At 40.4% G+C, this 20580-nt stretch overlaps 1 protein-coding gene across 1 annotated transcript in view; it reads left to right on the top strand.

The window, feature by feature from the left end:
* The first annotated feature begins 1608 nt into the window (after window positions 1–1608).
* TNFSF10 (TNF superfamily member 10) overlaps window positions 1609–20580 on the top strand; it is a 37948-nt gene continuing 18976 nt past the window's right edge. Inside the window, exons 1-3 of the mRNA XM_024563595.4 lie at window positions 1609–1749; window positions 9770–9964; window positions 19667–19841. Coding sequence (XP_024419363.4) covers window positions 9828–9964; window positions 19667–19841 — 312 coding nt within the window. The 5' untranslated portion in view covers window positions 1609–1749; window positions 9770–9827. The remainder of the gene's footprint in view (window positions 1750–9769; window positions 9965–19666; window positions 19842–20580) is intronic.

The following is a 20580-nucleotide window of genomic DNA, read 5'->3' as shown; positions in this document are numbered from 1 at the left end:
AGATTCATAGAGATATCTAGTACTAACTCCTAATTGTGAAAAATGGGAAAACTAAAGAAAAAGCAACAGTATTCAACACTTTCTGGAAGAAGGTGAGAGGGCTTTTTACAAAACTCATTGAGGTGTTCACTGGTCAACAGGCAAATAGGTGGAAGGACAGAACTGGGAGCGCAGAGAAGACTGATGCATGTACAGGCATTTGATGGGTGGCAGAGTTAGTGTAGGAGATGGACAAGAAAACGATGGACATATCAGTGTAGGGCTCTGGGACAGAAGGTTACTCATATGGAAGAAAACACCATGGGACATCCTTCTTTACTCCATACCCCCCAAAAGATTACTTCCAGGTAGACTGAAAGCACAAATGTTAAGACCTAAATAAATGAAGTTTTCTACCATATTCATGACTTGGAGTAGGAAAGAATTTCCTTAACAGGACATAAAGAGCATAAGCCATAAAGGAGAAGATTAATAAATTTGACTGTATTGAAATTATGAATGTCTGCGTATCAAAATACACCATCAAGAGAGTTCAAAGGAAATCTGCAAACATGAATATATGTATAAAAAACAAAGGACACATTAGAATATAGGAAGATTTTCTGGGAATCAATGAGAAGAAAACAATCCAATAGAAAAAGAATGTTTAGAAGCAAGTGAAAATAAAGCTAAAATCATAGAAGATGCAAATGACCCTTCAAAATCAATACAATGTGTTCTGAAACTTTTTGTGACTTAAATACCATGCATCTGTGATCAATGAACTGTATGCTTTTGAATGGAATGTAGACAGTTAGTGCTACAACTTGAACTAAACTTCTGCATGGTTCATAATTTTTAAAGTGTGTAGTTAGTATTATGCATGCAATTGTCCTTTCTTCCATTCTTACCAGTATCTGCCCATTTGCAAAACAAAAGTGCTAAGAATCAGTAATAGTGCTGTAAAAGATGTTAACTCTGTTTAGTCATTGACTGATCTTGCTCTAACCTTAAAATTTTGTGTTTATTGACCTCTGTTGCATTTATCCTAACCCACCCCCCAAAGTTATCTAGCTGTTTTGAATATCAACATTACCCTACTATATGCATTATTTTTCTTTGTTGCTGTTTTATGCCTTCATATTAGCAAAATATGAAATTCTGTGAAAAACAAAATAAAATTCCTTTGATTTAAAAAAAAAACCCAAACTTTCATTCTGTAGCAGGAATCAAATTGCTTGTTCTTGAAAACTTTCTCATCAAGAATTTAGTAGAAGCAGGTATACTTATATCATTGTGATCTTTGTGTTTACGTTTCCAAACAATGTGCTTTGAATTTAGAATCACTCCTTTTTTTCTTAATGTAATTCTTCTGATGCTCTTCATCACACATCAGTGAACAGAAAGGAGATGTAATTCCCCATCTCTGCCCACAAGAACTGAGTACAATCTTACCGTAAGCTGAAGGGAGTTTTGCCCTAAGTCCGAGATTGTGCAAAGATGAACTTTGTTGGGTTTGACTGATTGTAGATGGGTTGTGGTGTGGTTTCCTGAAGACTATTGAATGTAACTTATAATTCTTAATACAAAATCTTTATTATTTTAGTATTCAAAAAAAGGATGTTTAAAATATATGAAGTTACTGCGCAGAAGTTGGAACCCTAAATGAATAATAACATGTCAAGAGATAAGAAAATGAAAACTAGAGCCACAATGGCTCCCCATTGTACACCGCTAGACTTGCAAAAGTCCCTACAGCACCAAACTCTGGTGAGTATGCAATGTGGCAGGAACTATTTTACTGCAGGTGGGTTACCATTTGGAAACTTTCTTGATAAAGCACATGAACATAACCTACAACCCATGTAAGTGGACATGTGCCTCGAGGGACATGTATTAGAATGCTCATAAAGCATAACTATGCAAAAAAAAAAAAAGAGAAAGTCTCTTAACAGTTGAGTGAATAAATTGTGGGATATTTATACAATGGGATATTAAAAAGCAATGAAATTTTTAACAAACTACAGCTTCATACAACAATAAATGAATGAATCTGAAAAACAATGAGGTGAAAGAAGCAAGTCACAAAATATGTACTGTATGATTCCACGTGTATAGATTTTGGGTGGTAAAACTACAGGGTCCGGCAGAAGTAAGGCCTGCTTGAGTGTGGTCAGTAAGGTACGTGAACGTCTCGCATGAGATGGGCAGCAATTTGAACATGTCACCTAAAATGTCATATGGGGTGCTTGAGTGAGATATTGTTATGTTACAGAATTGCATGCTTATGATTTAGTAATAAAAAATTTTGCTATAAAAAAGGTCCAACATTATGTGTGTTGGACCCTGTATATTTTTAAAAAGCAAAAATCTAAATATCATAAAAACCAAAATAGCTATTTTCTCTGGGAGCAATTGAAGCACACAGGAAGTGTCTAAGTTACTGGATAAGACAGTAGATTTTGTTCTAGATCAAGGTCTTGTAATAGACAAGGTTGTTTTTATAACTTGGGTTATTATTTCATGGTCTATTATTATCTCTTATATTATACATATATATATTGTAGTACCTTCAATATGTATATTTTACATCACAAAAATGATTTTATTTTATTTTTAAAATTATATTTTATTGATTATGCTATTAGAGTTGCTCTAATTTTTCCCCCTTTGCCTCCTCTACATAGCACCCCCTCCCTTTGGCAATCCCCCCCACCATTGTTCATGTCCATGGGTCATATGTATAAGTTCTTTGTTTACACCACTTACTATACCGTACTTTACATCCCTATGGCTATTCGGTAACCACCAACTTGTACTTCTTAACCCCTTCACCTCTTCACCCATCATGCCACATCCCCCTCCCATCTGACAACCATCAAAACACATTCTTTGTCCATGATTCTGTCTCTGTTCTTCTTGTTTCTTAGATTCAATTGTTGATAGACATGTATTTTTGCCATTTCATTGTTCATAGTTTTGATCTTCTTTTTCTTAAATAGGTATTTTTAACATTTCATATAATATTGGTTTGGTGATGATGAACTACTTTAGTTTTTCCTTGTCTGAGAAGCTCTTTATCTGCCCTTCAATTCTAAATGATGGTTTTGCTGGGTACAGCAATCTTGGCTGTAGGTCCCTGCTTTTCATGACTGAATATTTCTTGCTAATCCCTTCTAGCCTGTAAAGTTTCTTTTGAGAAATCATCTGATAGTCTTATGGAAACTCCCCTGTAGGTACCGTATTTTTCGGACTATAAAACACAGCGGACCATAAGACATACCTAGGTTTTAGAGGAGGAAAATAGGGGAAAAAAAAAAATGCGCTCCACCACCGCCCCCCTCCAAAACCCAGCAAGACAGGTAAGCTACATTCACCCAATAAGATGCACCCCCACTTTCCTCCCAAATTTGGGGGCAGGGAGTGCATCCTATAGTATGAAAAACATGGTAACTAACTTCTTTTCCCTTGCTGTTTTTAAGATTATCTTTAACCTTCGGCATTTTAATTATGATGTGTCTTCGAGTGGGCCTCTTTGCATCCATCTTATTTGGGACTCTTTGTGCTTCCTGGTCTTGCGTGTCTATTTCCTTCACCAAATTAGGGAAGTTTTCTTTCATTATTTTTTGAATAGATTTCCAATTCCTTGCTCTTTCTTTTCTCCTTCTGGCGCCCCTATGATGCGAATGTTGGACCTCTTGAAGTTGTCCCGGGGACTGTTTACACTACCTTGTTTTTTGGCTTCTTTTTCTTCTTGTTGTTCAGATTGGTTGTTTTTTACTTCCTTTTATTCCAAATCATTAATTTGATTCTCAGCTTCATCCACTGTACTGTTGTTTCCCTGTAAGTTGTTCTTTATTTCAGTTAGTGTATCCTTTGTTTCTGACTGGATCTTTTTTATGCTGCTAAGGTCCTCATTAAGTTCCTTGAGCATTCTTGTAACCAGTGTTTTGAACACCGGCTCTGAGATTGCTTATCACCATTTCATTTAGCTCTTTTTCTGGAGTTTTGATCTGTTCTTTCACTTGGACCATGTTTCCTTGTCTCCTTGTTTTGGTAGCCTCCCTGTGTTGTTTCTGTGTATTAGGTAGAGCTGCTTTGACTCTGTGTCTTGGTAGTGTGGCCTAACGTAGTAGGTGTCCTGTAGGGACCAGTGGGCACAGCTTCCCATATCACCCAAGCAAGGTACTCAAGGTGCACCCTTTGTGTGGGCTGAGTACACCCTCCTCCCATAGTTGAGCCATGGTTGCTGTTGGCAGATCCATGGGAGGGATTTACCCAGGCCAGTCAGCTGCAAGAATTGGCTGTGACCACTTACCACCAACCCCTATTCTCTGTGAAAGATCAGCTATGCAGGGGTGGGTGGTGGTGCTCTGACATGATCTGTACCTATTCACAGGGCATGCTGGCCCTGGGGTTTCCAGGGTGGTGCAGGCCAAGATCAGCCCCCACCTGTGTTTTGCCCGGGGCAACACTCCCTGAGCTATAATGCAATCTGAGATGGTTGTCACTTGTGCTGGGCTTGGAGATTCCCAGGTGAAGCCAAGCTGTGACTCTATAGAGTGGCTGCTGTTAGTGCCAGGCCTGGGGTTTACGAAGGCCAGCTGTTGCTTTTTTGAGAGGATTTAGGAAGTTACAAAGCACAAGCCAACACCAGCCATTCATATTGAGAGCAGCTTGGGTGGACCCGTAAGTTGGGTGGGGCAGAGCCTCTGGGGATCTTCAAGGTGGGTCCAATAGTGTGAGCCAGGTTGATGGATTCTCAGATTTAGCACCAGCTTGCTGGCTCTGCGGCTCTGTTGGTGGAGTATTTAGAAAAGGGTCAATGGCGTCTGCTCACCTTGATGACAGACACTTCAGTTTCTCCCAGTATGCCACTGGTGCATTTCAAGCTGCTACCCCAGTGCTGGAGCTCAGAGGAAATAAGTTTAGTGGGTAAGTCCATGTGTGGGTTCTTTAAGAGGAACTGGTTGGGGAACTCCAGCAGTTTCATCCACCAACACATTTCCCTGTGGCTTTTGCAGCCAGAAGTTGTGGGGATTTATCTTCCTGGCACTGGCTGGGTGGTTTAGTATGTGGCTGGTACTTCTCACTCCCAAGACATCCCTCCTGAATTTTTATCTAGCACATATGGGTGTGGGAGCAGCCTGTTCTACCTCTGTGCCCTCCTACCTGTCTGGGTGGATGTGGTTTCTTTAATTCCATAGTTGTCAGACTTCCATTCAACTACATTTCTGATGGTTCTGAGTGATGGTTGTTCTATATTTTCGTTGTAATTTTGATGTGGTTGTGGGAAGAGGCGAGACGTGTCTGCCTTGCCACCCTCTTGACTAGAAGCCACAAAAATAATGTTAAAAGGAAAAAAGGCAAGAAACACAATATATTAGAAAGGGTCCTAGAATTGGAGCCAAGAGGTACTGTCAAAAATTCATATGTTAAAAAGAAAAAGGTTTTCTGTCAACTCTTAGCCACTTGACTAAATAGGAGTGGAAAGAGTATTTGGAGCAGGGGCGAGTAGAGTAGCAGATAATTTTTTAAGGTCTCTAGGCCAGCGACTTGTAGGCCGTGTGTCACAAGAACTTCAAAACCTGCAACATCTGACTGATTAGTCAGGGGCACTGACCTCTTTTCCTCTAAATTTCAAATAAAGATAATGAAAGCAGCCAACACAACAATAGCTGTCCAGTTGGATGAATTAAAATTATACCTTTTTTCTTGTCAGACCAGCAAAAAATACATAGTAATTTTAGTAATTTGTTTATGTGTACCATAAGGTGAAAAACATGGAATATCACTGCTCTAGACAGTATCAGTGAATACTTTTGAAGTCTGGGGATGCTTCAGTGTCATTGCATTGTCTAGGCATTAAACATCTTCTAAACACCAGACTCTTCACAATATTGTGTCTTGTTTTCACAACAAATCTGTGAAGGCTGCATTATTATACCAGTTGCACAGAGAAGAAATCTGAGGCTCAGAGGGGCTAAATGCCTTGTCCAAATTAATACAGTCAAAAAAGAGGCAGTATACTAATGTCTTAAATTTTCTGTGCAAATGAATCTCCCAATATCTTGTTAAAACACAGATTCTGATCCAGCGGGTCTGGGGCCTGGGAAACTGCACTTATAACAGAATGTCAGGTTCTCTGGGGGCTGCTGACCCGCAGACCCACTCTGAAGGTCATGGGTTCTGGAGCCACACTGCCTGGAGCCCCGATGCCATTATTTTGTAGTTTGTGTTATGGAATAATTACATTACTTTTTCATCTGTAAAGTGGAGGTGGTAAGAGTTAGCTCATAGGGTTGTTGTGCTATTTAAAGTTACAATATTCATGCAGGGTTTTTAGCACAGTGCCTGGCACTTGGTAAGCATTCGAAATATTAATTAATTATTTTAAGTAAGCAACATAGGGCTATGCTTCTAATGAGAATCTTACTGTTATAAGAGGAGCTAATAAATTACACAAGGGAGGCTTCAGCACAAACAGTAGGAAAATTGCCTGGAGAGAATTACAGCCAGGAACTCTGCCATTCTAACTCCTCATATGCCACTCGCATGTCTTGCTGGGTCTTGTCATTTCATGTAACTTTACATAAGAATACTTAATATGCGGAAGACCTACTTTTCTGGAGAATAATCTCCTATATGGGAGGAGACAAACTTTTCTGGGAAAACAGCTAAGGCTGGGATCCATCCAGTTGTTTAAAACTGCTGATCAAATCCAAATTGACAAATACTTTCTTATTTTTTTAAAGATTTTAAACTTTCTTATTCTTTAAAAGATTTTAGAGAGAGGGGAAGGGAAAGAGAGAGGGAGAAAAAAAAACAGTGTGTGGTTGCCTCTCACACACCCCACACTGGGGACCTGGCCTGCAACCCATTCGATATACTCTGACTGGGAATCGAACCCGCGACCCTTTGGTTCACAGGCCAATACCCAATCCACTGAGCCACATCAGCCAGGGCAACAAATATTTTTTAACATAAACCATTTTGAAGTTAAAATGTAACATTAAATGAAACCATTGACTAAAGGTATTTTGGGGAGAAATTCGAATGGAAAGCATTATTAATAACCAGCTTTTCTTTTCCTAACACCCAGTCACAATATTGCTGTCTTGCTCTAACCCCCGAGATTAAAGCTGCAGCTTGGTCTCTGTTCGCTCCCCTCTATATCCTCTTCCTTTGTTCATTTAGTCAACCTAGAGGATTACATTCAGCAAGTTTAGGGAGGATCTTACCACTATCGATAAACTTGTTTTTGGTCAGTGGAGAAACAAGCTGACTAGCTTCATTATAAATACACTTTCCAATGAAAACAAAATGTTTGCCCTCATTGTTTGTTTAACAAGAATTGTTTTTGTGCCATAAAGCAGATAACTTTACAACATCCAATTTTAAAAAAAATTTCTCTTGATTATTGATTTTTTTTAGAGAAAGAGAGCAAAGCTCAATAGATCACTAACCCAGAGTGACCTGGTTACCAGGCTACACCAATAGTGAGGCGTCAAACAGACCGTTTGCTTATGAGCTATGGCTCATTGCTTACTTCTTCCCTAGCTATCTACCCTACAGTAACCAAACACAGACCGACTGCTGGTAATGCAGTTATAGCTGTGACTGAGGAGCAATCAGCCAAACTATTCTCACACCAGAAGTCTTCCTTGACAAATAAACAAAATCTAAAGTTGCTGGAATTTTTTTTATCTTAAAAATGTTAGTATCTAATAAATAAAGACTCCTCACAGACTTCCTTAGTGAAATTCACTTTGGAGGATGCAAACATTTTCCAAATGCAGTCATTGTATTGCAGGCACTTCCCTTCCCAGCTCCCCAGTCCTCTGCGTCAGTTCTCGCTGAGTGATTGTGGTAAGTGAAAGCAACTGATCCCTGTGAAGAGGACTAGAGAAACCTTATAGAAACTGTCAGAGTGGGGAAAAGAAATTCAAGAAACCTACTTGGAATTAATAAAGCAGCTTCCAAAACCCAAAAGAAAGGGAACAGCAATCCAATTCAGTCAAGGGACAAGCAAAACAGCTTTGCCAGAGCCTCTGACAAGTACATCTTGTCAGAACAATTAACCTTAGTTCCAATCAGATGTAGTGACCTCCATTAGTTAGATAATGGAGTTGCAAGCAGGCCCAGGGCCTTTATTTTCTGGCAAATTACACAGCCCTGTTTCCCTCTGTGTGCAATAGAAGCAACCTAAAAGCTTTTGAGACACCAGTCACCAAGGTGTTTAGATATAACAACCCTGCAAAAATTCTAAAGTTCTCATATTTCTTTGTGGGAAAAATATGCTGCAGCCAAGAACGCCATTTTGCAGAGGAGTGGAGATTGTTTAGCTGTAGTCTAAAGTAGAAAGGAAAAGCCAGGCAGGGTTGTTCAGTTGGCTGGAGCGTAGTCCCATACATCAAAAGGTTGCAGGTTTGATTTCGGTCAGGGGCCATGCCTGTGTTGCTGGTTTTCTCATGGGTGGGGTGCATATGGGAGACAACCGATCCATGTTTCTCTCTCCCTCCCCTTCACCCATCTTCCTCTCCTTCTAAAGTCAATAAATATATCCTCTGGTGAGAGTTTAAAAAAAGTTTTTAAAATAGAAAGAAAAAGCAAATCTGGCATTTGGGGTGGGAATTTCCCTTTCAGACAGTAACTAATTAAATTCATTTTCTAAAATTAAGGCTAAACTCATTGTGGGTGGGACTCTCTCTACAATAGACTTTGTATTTTTGTTTGTGTAGCTTTGTGAGGGAAACAGAACTTATATTTTTAGTTACTTTTTTAGTTAAGATACACACACACACACACACACACATATATATATATACACACATGCACACACACATATATATATGAAGTCTGTCTGGAAAAAGTCCAACCATTGTTAATATAACAAGAACAGCTTGCATGACATCGATGTAACCTGGCAGCCAAAGAGAGTGAACTAGAATGTGCATGCGTGAACAATGATGACTTCACTGTACTTGTCAGTGGGGGTGGTGGATGCCATTGAGTGAGCACATGCACTGTGTGGCCATCACATTCAAAATGACTGAGCGAGTAGAGCAATGAATCTGCATCAAATTTTGTGTAACTCTTGAACATTCCTCCATGGAAACTATTTGGATGATTCAGAAGGCAGCAGCTATGGGCAACTGGTGATTGGCAGCTTCATCGACAACTTGCCTGTTCATTCATTCATCAGGTCTCATGTAGAGTTTTCTTGATGAAACATCAAATCACCCAGGTGACTCAGCCCCACTACAGCCCAGATTTGATCCCCTGACACTTCTGACTTTTCCCAAAGCTAAAATCACCCTTGAAAGGGAAGAGATTTCAGACCACCAATGAGATTCAGGAAAATATGACAGGGCAGCTGATGGCGATTAGGAGAACTGTGTGAGGTCCCAAGGTTACTACTTTGAAAGTGACTGAGGCATCATTGTTCTATGTACAATGTTTCTTGTATCTTCAGTAAATGTCTCTATTTTTCAACAGTACATGGCTAGATACTTTCTGGACAGGCCTCTTCTCTCATATATATATGTGTGTGTATATGTGTGCATGTATATATACACACATATATGTATACATTTCATGAACATTTATATACACGAATGTGTTTTCCTATGAGGTTATACTTGAATTGGTTTCACCCTTACTGGTCCTTGTTTATCATTGTCTCAGGGTTAAACTCAGTGAACCTAACAGTATTTTGGACTAAAGGTCTAATGATGAAGTCCTGGAGGAAGGGGAGGAAAATTCACTCTCATCTCATTTACCTCCTCAGGACTACTCTGAATGCCTGTGAGAAGCCCAGCTGTATAGAAGACAAATTGGGATCAGGGATGTTAACTGGCCCAGGAGCTCGTAAGATCGCCTTCTGGGATGCACGACCACACACACTTAAACATCTTACAGGGCTACCTGGTCTCTTCCTGCTCTCAAAGTCCGTTGCTCTTCTCTACAGGAGGCCATCTCTTAGGTGGGGAGAAAAGAAGGCTGCAGCCAGTGAAGTGGGGGCATGGCCAGGTTTAATCTTCCAACAAGGGTGCCTGCCCATGGCTGGGTCAGGGAGGGTCAAGCTCAGAACTCCTTTCTCACAAAAAATCTGATGGTTTCATTTTTACATTGCTTCTGCTGTTACCTACATAGATGCCCTCATGTGTTCCATGGATGTCCCTTGTGCATAATATCAAGTGCCCCTTCAGTGTCCAAGGGACCAGTGCCTTCCTTTTCTCTTACGTGGTTGTCCATATGTACCCATTCATGTCCCATGCAGATATTCCTATGGGTTCTTCTAGTGTTGTGTGTGGACCGATGTACCCCATAGTAATGCAGATGCTACCCAACTTGAATGCTGCAGGCCCTGTGGGGTTACAGAGTAGCAAAGTGGCCCTGGGAGCATATGTGTGCAGAGAAAATGTCATGAATGTTTGAAAAGAGCTCCTCATATTTAAAAAGATTCTGCCTCAGAGCCACTTGGTAAATTGTTTTTTGTCTGTCTGTTTGTTTGTTTGCTTGTTTTAAAGCAGATCCCTGTGCTTTGAGACCTACTAAACTTGAATTACTAGAAGTGAGCCCAAGGGTTTTCATTTTAAACAAGGTCCACAGCGCTAAGGTCTGAAAGTTTGTGTCCCCTCAAAATTCATATGTTGAAACCTAATACTGAGGGTGATAGTATTAGGAGGTAAGGCCTTTTGGAAGCTGATTGGGTCGTGAAGGCAGAGTCCTCATGAATGCGATTAGTGTCTTTATAGAATGGGTTGAAGAGAGCTCTCTCCCTTAGTGGGGGGAAACCACAGAACACCCACTGTTAGGGCAATGCTAGCAGTGTCATGGGGCCGTCACCTCCATGACCCAGGTACAGAGCTCCTACAGAGGCAGGCCCACCCATGGGGTCAGGGCTTGCCAGAATCTTGATCAGCCTCTGCCCCAGTGGGTACAGAAGATACTGGACCTTAATTTGTATTGTAACACGATGACTTGGATGCACAGCTTGGATTGAGAACCACTGGTTTGGCCCTCCTTTCCTCTATTCTCTCTCCTCTATGTAAAATATCTTCTTTTCTTCCACCTTCATGACCTAATCACCTCCTGAAGACCCTACCTTCAAATACCATCATCTAAAGGGTGAGAATTTTAACATATGAGATTGGGGTGATGACAAACATTCAGACCTTAGAAATTACTTTGAGGGGAGCAGCCTAAGGGTTAAGCTAACTTGTGGAAGAGTGTTGAAAAGAAAAGAACCTGAGTGGATGACACTGTGAAGTTCCAGGATCGAGCGCTGAGCATGCCTTATATCTTGTCTAGATGCACTGACAGGTGAGCTGATAACTCCTTTGTTGTTTGAAGTGCATTTATCTTTCAGTTGGCTGGCTGACTTGCAACTTCCTTCCTATGTTAGGAGTTTCCCACTTTATGTACAGTCTGCTTCCCAACAGAGAAGCTGAAAATAACAGGTATTCACCTTCCCATTGTCCATTTAAGTTACAGTATGACTTGATCTAGGCTCCACCAAGCAGATGCATAAACACCTGCAAAAATCAGAAAATTGTGATGGATCACGAACTGTCATGAAGCAGAGGCTGAGCATTTCCGTTCTGCGGGTTTTGCCCAGTAACCACTGTGTTCCGTTTTCAGAAACAGCAGTGTCAGTGGTCCTAGTAATAGCATCTGGCATCGCGTGTAGATGGCTCCTATGATATATGTGGCTTGTGGTGACAACGGGTACTGTATTTTTGCCGTGTGCACTGCACACCCACTTTTTTGGCCCAAACTTTCAGGAAAAAAAATCTTTCATTTTAATTTTTAATTCAATTATTTATTTATATTTAGAAACAAAACCGATTATCATATTCCAGGGTATTATTTCACATATGGATATCATTATTGCTTTCTAGAGTTACACTTTTAATGCAAAAGCATGAATAAAAGAATTTAAAACATTTATATAGATACAGAATCAATACTACCCATGTATAATGTGCAACCTTATTTTTTCCTTAAAAATTTGGGCAAAAAAGTGTGCATTATACATAGCAAAATATGGTATATTATTACCAGAATGATTATGTGTATAGATTTGAGTGCTGTTCGTGGTGGTGGATATTTCCAAATCTGTTTCTAGTAACCACCACCAAGATTCTAACTACCCAATTTTTTTTTTATCATAAATTGCTTTTTCTGGTTTAATTTGTTTGAATTTATTTCAGTTGCTTGACCCTCCAGACTCAATTGGAATTTTACTCTTTGAAGTAGTGTTCTGTGTTAACTGCAGCTGAAAGGATCCTAAAGGATCCTAGGTTCTATCAGCCATCTGTTGCTGTAATAATGCCCTGTAGCCAACAACTCAATGGATTTAAACAATCACTTATTCTTATTCACCTGTCCGAGAATCGGCTGATGTAGGCTGTGTTCAGATGACCTTGGCTCTAAAATGTAGACTGGATTTAGCTCAGCTCCATGAAGCTGTCATCCTCCTTGGATTACCTAGAGCTTGTCTTCTTGTAGAAATGGTGGCAGTCAAGATGGCAGGACCAACTGTGCAATTATAATTCAAGCCTGCTCGTGTTAGGTCCACTGATATCCCAATGATCAAGTTACACAACCAAGTCCACCATCAGTGAAGCAGGGAAATATACTCTATGAGATGAACTATGAAGCACATGGCAAGGGACATGAACAGAGGGAGGATGAAAAATTGGAGACAATCCTGAAATATACTGCATCCACCTATCCCCATCCTTATTCCCGTCTCCAAACCAAAGTGTTAGTTAACGGCTGGTGATGATGTAGTAGTTTCTATCTTAAAGCTATTGAAGTTTTGTCAGAAGAAATCTTGGACACATTGCCCTCAGGTAAAGAAATAAATTTTTATTTTCTCTGAATGACCAAGAAATAATACAATAGAATCATAAAATGATTGAACTGCTAGGGATCTTAAAGACCTCATAGTAAATCCTATTGCTTGGTTAATAAGGAAACTAAAACAACAAAATGTGATTGCCTTGGTCAAGGTAGTCCCCCTAGAAAATAGCAGAAGAACAAATAAACATCAATATATTATAGATATACATCAACACAACAATATAATGAACATCTGTTGACTCCCAGATAAATGTCTCTGACACTTGGCTATTTTACCTACATTACAATGAGGCAGAAAGTTTTCTTTATTCATCAAATGAGTTATCCCTTTTCATCCACAAAACACTGATACAAGATTGGATATATGTTTGACACCTCTGCTCATCCATCCATACTCCACTACTCAAAGGAATGCTTATTCAGGCTAGAAATCTAATAGTTATCAGGACAACTGAAGATACAGAATGAAGGTGACAAACTGCCACCAGGTGAGTCTGCTGAAGAAATACAAGGTGTCTGTCCCCTATTTACAAATGCTTTGGAAATCACATCTGTGGGGGGGGGCGGGGCATGCTATTTATTACATTACAGGGGAATGCACTGATGGCAGTGGGCCAGTGTGAGAGAGACAGCACCCCCTCCAGTCTGAGGTTCAATAGGGGTCCCAGACCAGGGAGGCATGTGTCCTATGCGTGACTCTAAGCTACATTACCTCAGTGTATGCATGCAGAAAGAAAAAGTCAAGAAGCAGTCATGGGACAAGAAGCTGCTCCCAAAAGGAGATGGGGAGGGAGTTCCAGTCCATTCCCAAAACAACACACATCCCTTCTGGCCAGTCCTCATCATAAGTGGCGTGAGAGCCATGTATTGACCCCACACTCCACCCCAACATTGCTCTTCCACCTCACATTCTTCACATTAATTCTTCTGGGAGGGGGCCTGTATGGTGAGCACATTGGCACTATGCATCCATGTACCACAGAGATGGTAAAGGCTACACCCTAAGACTAAAAGTGTAATGCAGAAGCCAGAGAGACTCAGGAGGAGGGAACCAATAGTCTGTAGCAGTCAGCACCATGATATTCGTGCACAGGGTTGCTGGCATCCATCCCAGCAGTCGCACAGTTTCATTTGCAGTCCCGTTTCTGCATTCAGTACATATGGGTATAGACCGTTGTGTTTCCACCTGCAATGCTGACAGCCACCCCACACCATCCCAAACTGTGTACGTGATCTATGGCTTGGTGCAGTTAACCTGCTCTCTCGTGATGAAAAACATCTCATGCACCTGTTTGACGATAGGATCAATAGCCTTCCAGCCTTGCAGCCAGTCCCAGCGTGTCTGGTTCACAGGGTGAATCCACCATGGTAGACCAGCAGAGGTCACAGCTGGGAAATCTATGCAAACCCAACAATCTAAGCAGTTATTCACAGCAGCCAGCATTCCCACCCATTGGGGGAAGGTGGTGTTTCCACAGAATCCAACCAAGAATTTGACAGAGAAACCAGTTAAGAAAGGTAATAGCATACATTCTATGAAAACAGAAAGAACACAAAGGATAAACCAGTTTCTGAGTCTGTAAGAGTGTCAGATGAGACTTCCAAACCAAGGCCTTTGCTGGAATGAAATTAAGCAGAGACAATCTGATATATCCTCTTTACCTGTAGTTTAAATGTCTCTGGTGATATCATTGGGGGCTCAGGTGAATTCTTTATGGTTGATACTGTATCAGTAGTTCTCAATAAATCCAAATCAAAGGATAAAGGAAAATTGAAACATTAGTGTGAAAGAAAACTGGAGAAATTCAGGATCCGGTCTAGTTCGTAGGTGAGAAATAACATTTTACAGACAATTCATTGAGTTAGAGTCTACTTTCCACAATTGTTTATAACAGATTTTATTGAAACATAATTTTTCCCCTAGAATCACCCTCATTTTTATCAAAGAATCAAATCAAGGCCAACTCATTTACTGTATTAAGTCTGGTTTCTGTTTGGCCTGATTATTTGCATAAACACGACAGGAATAACAATTGATCACATAGGTTTTCTTAATTGTACTTTGCTGGGATGTTACAAGGAATTCCTAGACGGAGCTTTATTTAGCCCCTGTGGGGCTGGGAAGCCAAGCCACTCAGTTGTCATGAGGCTTGGCCTGTAATACCTGCAGATTGGGGTGAGTTTCTCAAGCTCTAGAGGTCCCCAAAATGTCTTAAGGTTCTTCCCATGCCATCTTTCAGAGAAGCAACCTCTCCTTACCTGGAAAGACTGTCACGAACAAGGTGACCAAGTAAAGTACCAGGCCATTTCTCCAAAGGGCTTTTATTCTCCAAAGTCAATCCGAATTCCTTATGGTTTTCTGATGACATCCAGAGTCCAGGCAAGACTCCTTTGATTATGACATTCCAGACAAAGACTTAGTTGATGAAATCACAACTGGAAACTGGCTTTAAATATCCTGTTATGAAAAAAAATCAAATTCTTATTGGATTTATGCAAACAAACATGTTGCTATGGAAAGAATAATACTCATTTAGAGCTTCCAGATTCCAGAGGGATCAGGTAGGGAGAAAAGTATAAATGCCTCAGTATAGTTTATATATATTTTACCAACTAGCTTTAAGAAACAAAAATTTTTATGTCTGAAAAACAAATGATTAAAACTTAACAATATTTTTCAACAAAAGGTTATAAAAGCTGCAATTATCTTCATCTTATCATGTCCCATAATCAATTTCTCTTTATCCTGAATATTTTCAAGCACCTCCATAAATTCAGTGAATTCACAGAGTTCCAGCAATCTTCACTCAATCCAATGTTATGGCCTCAGTGCTCACGTAGGCAGCACATATACAAAGGTATGATCCGAAAATCCATTCTCGAAATATGTGATCCAAAACAAGTCAGAGTCCTCTCCATGAACACCTCCCAAACGTATTTTTGCAAATGCATTAAAGCAAAACAATGGCTATTTATAAATGCCAAGACTTAAAATGACATGGTTACAGAGTTGAGTATAATGCAATTGACAGGAATTTGCTTTCCTGCAAGAACATTTTAGGGTAACAACTAAAATCATAAATGAAAGTATATCAGAACTTATATACCCTCTAGAACATCTTCTTTAGTAATAAAAATATGTGTATATAAATAGAACATACTTATTATTAATATGCCCATGTACTTTAGGCATATTGAGTAGGCTTAATTACTTCCTAAACTTCTCTTTTATAAAAATGGGAGAACAAATACTTGTGATATTCCAGGTGCCCATTAGAATAACCTAAAGTCATTTCTCAATTAAAAAGCCTCTTAAACCCTGGCTGGTGTGGCTTAGTGGATTGAGTGCTGGCTTGTGAACCACAGAGTTGCTGGTTCGATTCCCAGACAGGGCACATGCCTAGGTTGCAGGCCTGGTCTCCAAGTGGGGCATGCAAGAAGCAACCACACATAGATGTTTCTCTCCATCACTTTCTCTTGCCTTTCCCCTCTCTCTAAAAATAACTAAATAAAGTCTTTTAAAAATAAATAAATAAATAAAGTCTCTTAAAATTTGAACTTTGGGAGAAAGCTGTCAAACAAAGTTAACTAAAAAAATATAACAAACTTTTTGTAAAACAACACATTTTAATGGTAATAACTTTAAAAGGCATTAATCAAACTTAAAACTGGTTTTCACATCAAATAATTTGTCCCAACCACAAGCTCCTGTGTTAATTTATATAAGTTTTTACTTTCTTTAGGTCAATAAAATATTACACCCTAGTTATGCCATCCAGAGGCAGAAAACACACCATACATAATACACAGATGAGTATTTATCACATAAAGACCGTGCACATGTCGACTGAACACATAAAGTCTATATACATTATTTGACTTACTAATTTGAGTAGAGAAAGCACACAATGTTTTCATTTGCTTTTCTTTTTCTTTCTTCCCTCTACACAAGTCTTCTGTAACTTTCTTAGTCATTTTTAACTCATCCAGAAATTAGGACAATTTACTTTTAATTCTATTCCTTTAAAATATATTGCCATAATGTACACCTTTATTACCAAAGTCATATATTTTCTCAACTTAAACATAACTAATCAGCATTCTTTAGATTGATAAATTCATGAATACATTTCAGAAATCTTACCCCGTTCACTAGACCTTTAGCAAAATAATTTTAATTAGTCTAAAATGCAACATAAGTCAGTGGAGGGCTTCAGGCCAAGACTGAAGCAGAAGTAGGTACACTTTGCCACCTTGCACAACCAAAAGAAGAACAACAACAAATTTAAAAAGAAAAAACAACTAGAACTGCCAGCAAATCAAACCATATGGAAGTCCAACAAACAAGGAGTTAAAGAAGAAATATTCATCCAGACTGGTAGGAGGGGCAGAGATCGGCAGCCAGGGTAGAGAGGACGTGCAGCAAGGTGGTAGCTGGAGGTCTAGAGCAGGCAAGGTTGCAACTGGTGACTGGAGGAGCGGGTGGTCCCACATGTGCATGTGGATAAACTGGGAGGAACAACTAGAGAGCAAGACAGACCATGCAACCCAGGGTTCCAGCACGGGGAAATAAAGCCTCAAAACCTCTAACTCAAAAAAAACTTGTGGGGGTTGCAGTGGTGGGAGAAACTCCTAGCCTCACAGCAGAGTTCCTTGTAGTGACTTGCAGGGTCCTAGAAGGTACACAAACCCACCTACCCAGGAATCAGCACCAGAAATGCCCAATTACTTGTGGGTAGTGGAGGAAGTGACTGAAAGCACACAGAGAGCTCAGCAGGTGGCATTGTTCCCTCTCAGACCCCTCCCCCACATACAGTGCCAATATGCAGCTACATAGGCTGCCGTGCCCTGGTGAATAACTAAGGCTCCACCCCTTACTACATAACAGGCATGCCAAGATAAAAATATATATATATGGCTCAAGTGAAAGAACAAATCAAAGCTCTAGAAAAAATACAACTAAGCGATGAAGAGATAGCCAACCTATCAGATACACAGTTTAAAACACTGGTAATCAGGATACTCACAGAAATGGCTGAATATGGTCGCAAAATAGAGGGAAAAGTGAAGACTATGAAAATTGAAATAAAGGAAAATGTGAAGGGAACCAAGAGTGAAGGGAGGGAAACTGGGACTCAAATCAACGGTTTGGAGCAGAAGGAAGAAATAACATTTGACCAGTACAGAATGAAGAAACAAGAATTCAAAAAAAAAGAGAGGCTTAGGAACCTCTGGGACAACTTTAAACATTTCAATATCCGAATCATAAGGGTGCCAGAAGAAGAGGAAGAGCAAGAAATTGGAAACTTATTTGAAAACATAAATGAAGGAATACTTCCCCAATCTGGAAAAGGAAATAGACTTTCAGGAAGTCCAGGAAGCTCAGACAGTCCCAAAGAAGTTGGACCCAAAGAAGCACACACCAAGGCACATCATAATTACATTACCCAAGATTAAAGATAAGGAGAGAATCTTCAAAGCAGCAAGAGAAAAGGAGACAGTTACCTACAAAGGAGTGTCCATAAGATTATCAGCTGATTTCTGCAAAGAAACCTTGCAGGCAAGAAGGGCCTGGAAAGAAGTATTCGAAGTCATGAAAGGAAAGGACCTACATCCAAGAGTACTGTATCCAGCAAAGCTATCATTTAGAATGGAAGGGCAAATAAAGTGCTTCCCAGATAAGATCAAGTTAAAGGAGTTCATCATCACCATGCCCTTATTTTATGAAACGTTAAAGGGACTTATCTAAGAAAAGAAGATAAAAAATACGAACAGTAAAATGACAACAAACTCACAACTATCAACAACCAAAACTAAAAAAAAAAAAAAAAAACCCCACAAAAAATGAACTAAGCAAACAACTAGAACAGGAACAGATTCACAGAAATGGAGATCACATGGAGTGTTTTCAGTGGGGAGGGGGTGGGGGGAGCATCAGGAAAAAGGTACAGGAGAAAAAGAAGCATATTTGGTAGGCACAGAATAGACAGGGGGAGGTTAAGAACAGTATGGGAAGTGGAGAAGCCAAAGAACTTATAGGTATGACCCATGGAGATGAACTAAGAGTTGAGGGGGTGAGGAATGCTGGAGGAAGGGGGTACAGGATAGAAGGGAATAAAGGGGAGAAAAAAATGGGACAAATGTAATAGCATAATCAATAAAATATTTTAAAAAATAATAAAAAATAAAAGACAATGTAAGCCCCTCCTTTCCAAAGCAAAAACAAAAACAAAATCTAAAGCAAAGGCAAAATTTCAAGAAGGGATTTAGGACTAGCCTTAGATTCTTATCTCATTTTTCTAACATAAGCTCACCCACTAACTCCTGTACATTTGCTTTAGCTGCTTCTTTTCCCCCACGCAGGTCCTCTGCAAGACCCACAGGAGCACTGAGGGTGTGCCCCCAGCACTGGTGCACCACACTGGGATTACCCCCACTATTTCCAGGATTACCCCCTGGCTTCCCTCCCCCAGCGTGTTATCACATGCAGTCTACTCAAGAGGGATATTTTCCAGAATATCCTGTTCATGAAGCCAAGTGTACCGCAGGAGCTCCAAACTGAGGAGCTGCTTCAGTGTTCGTGGTGTTCGGAGATGCGATGTGGGAACCTAGGGCTGCTGCAGTGGGGCGAATGCACGTGTGCAGGAAGCGGCAGGCCCTGTGAGACAGGGAAAAGAACTGTTTGACTTAAGCTTCTTTATTTTCAAAGCCTTCGGCAAATATGAAATTATTAACTGGGGCAGAATGGCTTTCAGTTTCCATTTTCAATGCAACTGAGCTCCACCCTCTGCCCTTTTGAATTTTGCTTCCTCAGCAACTGCCTGGCAGACTCTGCAGCAGTCTCACCCCGACAGGCCATGGCTGCATTGCAGACCCCAGGGAACCCCAGTACAGCAGTGAACTACGTGCTGATCCTGATCTTTATAGTGCTTCTGCAGTCCGTCTCTGTGGCCGTGACTTACTTATACTTCACCAACGAGCTGAAACAGGTCAGTACAATGTACATGGGTGGACAGACGCTGCCAGCTCTCTCGGGTTAACTGCCTCTCCTTTGCCTCTCCACTTGCTCCTCTTTGAAAACTTTATAGTGTAGAAAATGTTCTCTTCTTCAGCCCGTGGACCCTGACGGCTAATATGTATTAACATGCATTGATAGTTACTGAGAACTTTGTAAGGCGCTGTGTGAAAATGTGCAGTTGTACAACTCGCCCCACCAGTTACTAACATGCAGGCAGCAAAACTCCCGGGGTGGCTTTTTTCTTCAGCCGTACTTGTGTTTATTATTAGCAGTTGCTGTCATGCACGGAGTGCTTTCTTGCTAAATGTTTTCTAGGTCTCGACTCTAATTCTTGGGAGTCAGAGTAGCTGCATCAGAGCAGGACGTGTCTGCTTTTGCTCACCCATCCGCCCCTGGGGCTAGTGCATAGCTCCCACACAGTAGTGTTGACAAAATATGCGTTGAATAATAACTGACCTTCGTAAATGTGCTGATATCACTAGAACCCAGGAGCAGGGTAGAGTCAGAGTTCCACCCAAAGCCAAGTTCTAAAATACAAACAATAATGGTATTGTCTTAGGTGTGGCTAATTGCAGTGGGTTTGTGGCAAACTAGACTTGGGCTCTGCGCAGACAGAAATGCTCTCTTTATGGATTGTTTGCTTATCCTCTGACATCGGAGCTGTTAACCAATGCCAGGTTCTTCCTCACACCTTTCTTTTAAATATCTTA

This window comes from Desmodus rotundus, chromosome 2 (assembly GCF_022682495.2).
Source record: "Desmodus rotundus isolate HL8 chromosome 2, HLdesRot8A.1, whole genome shotgun sequence".
Classification (NCBI taxonomy): domain Eukaryota; kingdom Metazoa; phylum Chordata; class Mammalia; order Chiroptera; family Phyllostomidae; genus Desmodus; species Desmodus rotundus.
The sequence above is the reverse complement of the archived record's forward strand: the minus strand, read 5'-3'. Positions and strand labels throughout refer to the sequence as shown.